This window comes from Spinacia oleracea, chromosome 5, assembly GCF_020520425.1.
Source record: "Spinacia oleracea cultivar Varoflay chromosome 5, BTI_SOV_V1, whole genome shotgun sequence".
In the NCBI taxonomy this organism is placed as follows: Eukaryota; Viridiplantae; Streptophyta; class Magnoliopsida; order Caryophyllales; family Amaranthaceae; genus Spinacia; species Spinacia oleracea.
In genome coordinates this window covers 114,686,472-114,689,366 of record NC_079491.1, presented here as the reverse complement: position 1 = coordinate 114,689,366, position 2,895 = coordinate 114,686,472, and the positions used below count along the sequence as shown (strand labels likewise).

The window sequence follows — 2,895 nt, the reverse complement described above, 5'->3', positions numbered from 1 at the left end:
AAATTCATCATAAAATTGTTCATAATTGTTATATTGTTTGTTCTTTTTTCTGGTACTTTATGTTCTTTTTTATATTGTTTGTTCTTTTTTGTTGAATTATTTGTTCTTTCTTGTTTATTTGTTTGTTCATGATAATTATCTGCTTTATTGTTTGTTTTTTCTTGTTGTATTGTTTGTTCTTTCATGTTGGCTTTAAAATTCATCATAAAATTGTTCATAATTGTTGTATTGTTTGTTCTTTTTCTGGAATTTTATGTTCTTTTTTATATTGTTTGTTCTTTTTTGTTGAATTATTTGTTCTTTTTTGTTTATTTGTTTGTTCACAATAAATATATGGTTAATGTTCATAATGAAATTGTTCACTTCATTGGTCTTTTATGTTTTTACAAGCGCCTATATTGTTTATTTCCAAATAAATCAATAAATGTACATTTTCAAAATAGTAAAAGTTCATTCCAAATAAATAAATAAATGTTCATTTCCGAAATAGTAAATGTTCATTTTTGTAGTTTATTTCCAAATAAATAAATAAATATTTATTTCTAAAATAGTAAATGTTCATTCCAAATAAATGAATAAATGTTCATTTCTGAAATAGTAAATGTTCATTTTTGTACTAGTATTTGTTCTTTCTTGTTGTATTGTTTGTTCTTTCATGTTGGCTTTAAAATTCATCATAAAATTGTTCATAATTGTTGTATTGTTTGTTCTTTTTTCTGGAATTTTTTGTTCTTTTTTATATTGTTTGTTCTTTTTTGTTGAATTATTTGTTCTTTCTTGTTTATTTGTTTGTTCACAACAAATATATGGTTAATGTTCATAATGAAATTGTTCACTTCATTGGTCTTTTATGTTTATACAAGCGCCTATATTGTTTATTTCCAAATAAATAAATAAATGTTCATTTCCAAAATAATAAATGTTCATTCAAAATAAATAAATAAATGTTCATTTCCGAAATAATAAATGTTCATTTTTGTAGTTTATTTTCAAATAAATAAATAAATGTTCATTTCCAAAATAGTAAATGTTCATTTCAAATAAATAAATAAATGTTCATTTCTGAAATAGTAAATGTTCATTTTTGTACCAGTATATTAATGTTCATTTTAAACAACACAAAACGACATCGTTTTGGATGGGGGTACAGCCAGCTTTGGCTGTACCCGGGTATAGCCAAAAATTTGCGGTGGGCACCTATGGCTATGCCGCTCCTGAATATATTAATACTGGTAATTTTTCCGATCTCCTTATTACTGTGTTAAGTTCACTCCATATTATTATAGATATATATCTATATTAATTTTTGTTGTTATGTAGGTCACTTATACGTAAGGAGTGACGTATACGGCTTCGGCGTTGTGATGCTAGAGTTGTTAACGGGCTTTAAGGCCTATGACTTAAGTAGGCCCACTGGTCAGACAAGCTTGGTTGATTGGTACAGGCCCATGCTTAGTGAGAAGTCCAAAGTAAAAAAGATAATTGACCCGAGAATGGATGAGTACCCACCCGAAGGTATAAACAAGTTTGCCCAACTCATATTAAGATGTCTCCAAAATGACCCGAAAAACAGGCCCCCAATGTCAGAGTTTCTTATAATCTTGGAAAGGATTAGTACCATTAGAATGAACCCAAAGAGCTCAAAGCCCAGCTCTTCAAAGACTAGAAGGCCTCATAGTTATCATCCTTCTCCGACGCATCGTCTAGGTGGAGGTTCCAGCCCAAGGCCCAGAGCCCATACCCTAGGTCTGTAAATGTATGTTTGTAATGCTACTAAATTTTGTTTCCGAAATATGCTGCTAAAGCTTCTCATTATATATACTTTAGTTTTGAACATGATTCTCACAATATTCTTCATGTAGGATTGTAGTGATATCACATTTTTTGGCCTGAATGGTAAAATATTAAAAATGGTGTTGACATCTAGAAAGAAAAATCGTGTACCCTTAGTATGATTGGACGATATTTTGTTGAGAAAAATAACTCACATACGAGTTGGGATTTTTGGGAATATTTTGTTGAGAAAAATAACTCACTGGCATCTCATTTTTTTAAATTGTTCTTTATCCTTAATGGCGAGGATTCATTGTACTCTAGCACCTTGATCTCAGATAACCATTCATTTAAACAACAGTTTGTCATTTTAGGAAGATCATTTTGTTTTTGTATCAAAAAGATATACATAAAAATCATATACATCCTACTGAATTGGAGAGTAGATCAGAGACTCCTGAAACTTAATGGAGAGGCTTGGAGGCTTGGAGATGATACAGAAAAACAAGCTCAAGGTGTTGTAGGAGATATGACTAAGAGTAGATGAAATTAGAATGACTTATCTTAAATTATGTCGTGGCGTGACACTAATCACTGCCCTAAAGTTGGATTTGCCCCGCTACACACACGGACTCATGGCAATCAACCCCCAGGGTTACACGACTCTTCATATCCGGTGTGGACGGATACGAAGATTGAGAACACTCTTAAACAATGCCTAGAATAATGGTAGATTTTGTGTTTTTATTTTCGGAGAGGATCAACAGGTTAATTTTCTGTCCCCTGGAGGAAGAATCAATAGCCTTTAAATAGGTCGAAAAGATCAACAAGAATAGAAGGTTATTAATTGGTCATCAATTAGGCCATAAAAGGAGGGAGCAATTAAGGTAATAACGGTCAACAAATCAATTAGTTGACATTACACAATCAATCTAATAAGTACGGTCAAAAATTGATCATTCATAGTAAGAAAGACCACATTGTATTTATGGGAACTTTAATTCTTTTGAAGCAACTGATCGAGGTGGAAACTAGGTCGTTTACTAGTCTCTCCTAATCAAACAAATTACCTAAACTAACCACTAAACACAAGTAAAGTGGTAAGCAAGGGTCGGAATCCAC

At 31.3% G+C, this 2,895-nt stretch overlaps 1 protein-coding gene across 1 annotated transcript; it reads left to right on the top strand.

Annotated features, from left to right (window-relative positions):
• The first annotated feature begins 1,082 nt into the window (after positions 1–1,082).
• On the top strand, positions 1,083–1,936 carry LOC130460924 (probable serine/threonine-protein kinase PIX13). Its single transcript, XM_056828750.1, has 2 exons — positions 1,083–1,232; positions 1,321–1,936. Exons 1-2 carry the CDS (start codon positions 1,139–1,141, stop codon positions 1,752–1,754), a joined length of 528 nt encoding a protein of 175 aa, XP_056684728.1. The 5' UTR covers positions 1,083–1,138; the 3' UTR covers positions 1,755–1,936.
• Positions 1,937–2,895: the final 959 nt, after the last annotated feature.

Bases quoted from the DNA above. Each gene is read 5' to 3' on its own strand.
- LOC130460924 (XM_056828750.1), top strand. From the start codon at position 1,139: ATGGGGGTACAGCCAGCTTTGGCTGTACCCGGGTATAGCCAAAAATTT. The intron at 1,233-1,320 runs GTAATTTTTCCG...GTTGTTATGTAG, and splicing joins TCCTGAATATATTAATACTG to GTCACTTATACGTAAGGAGT.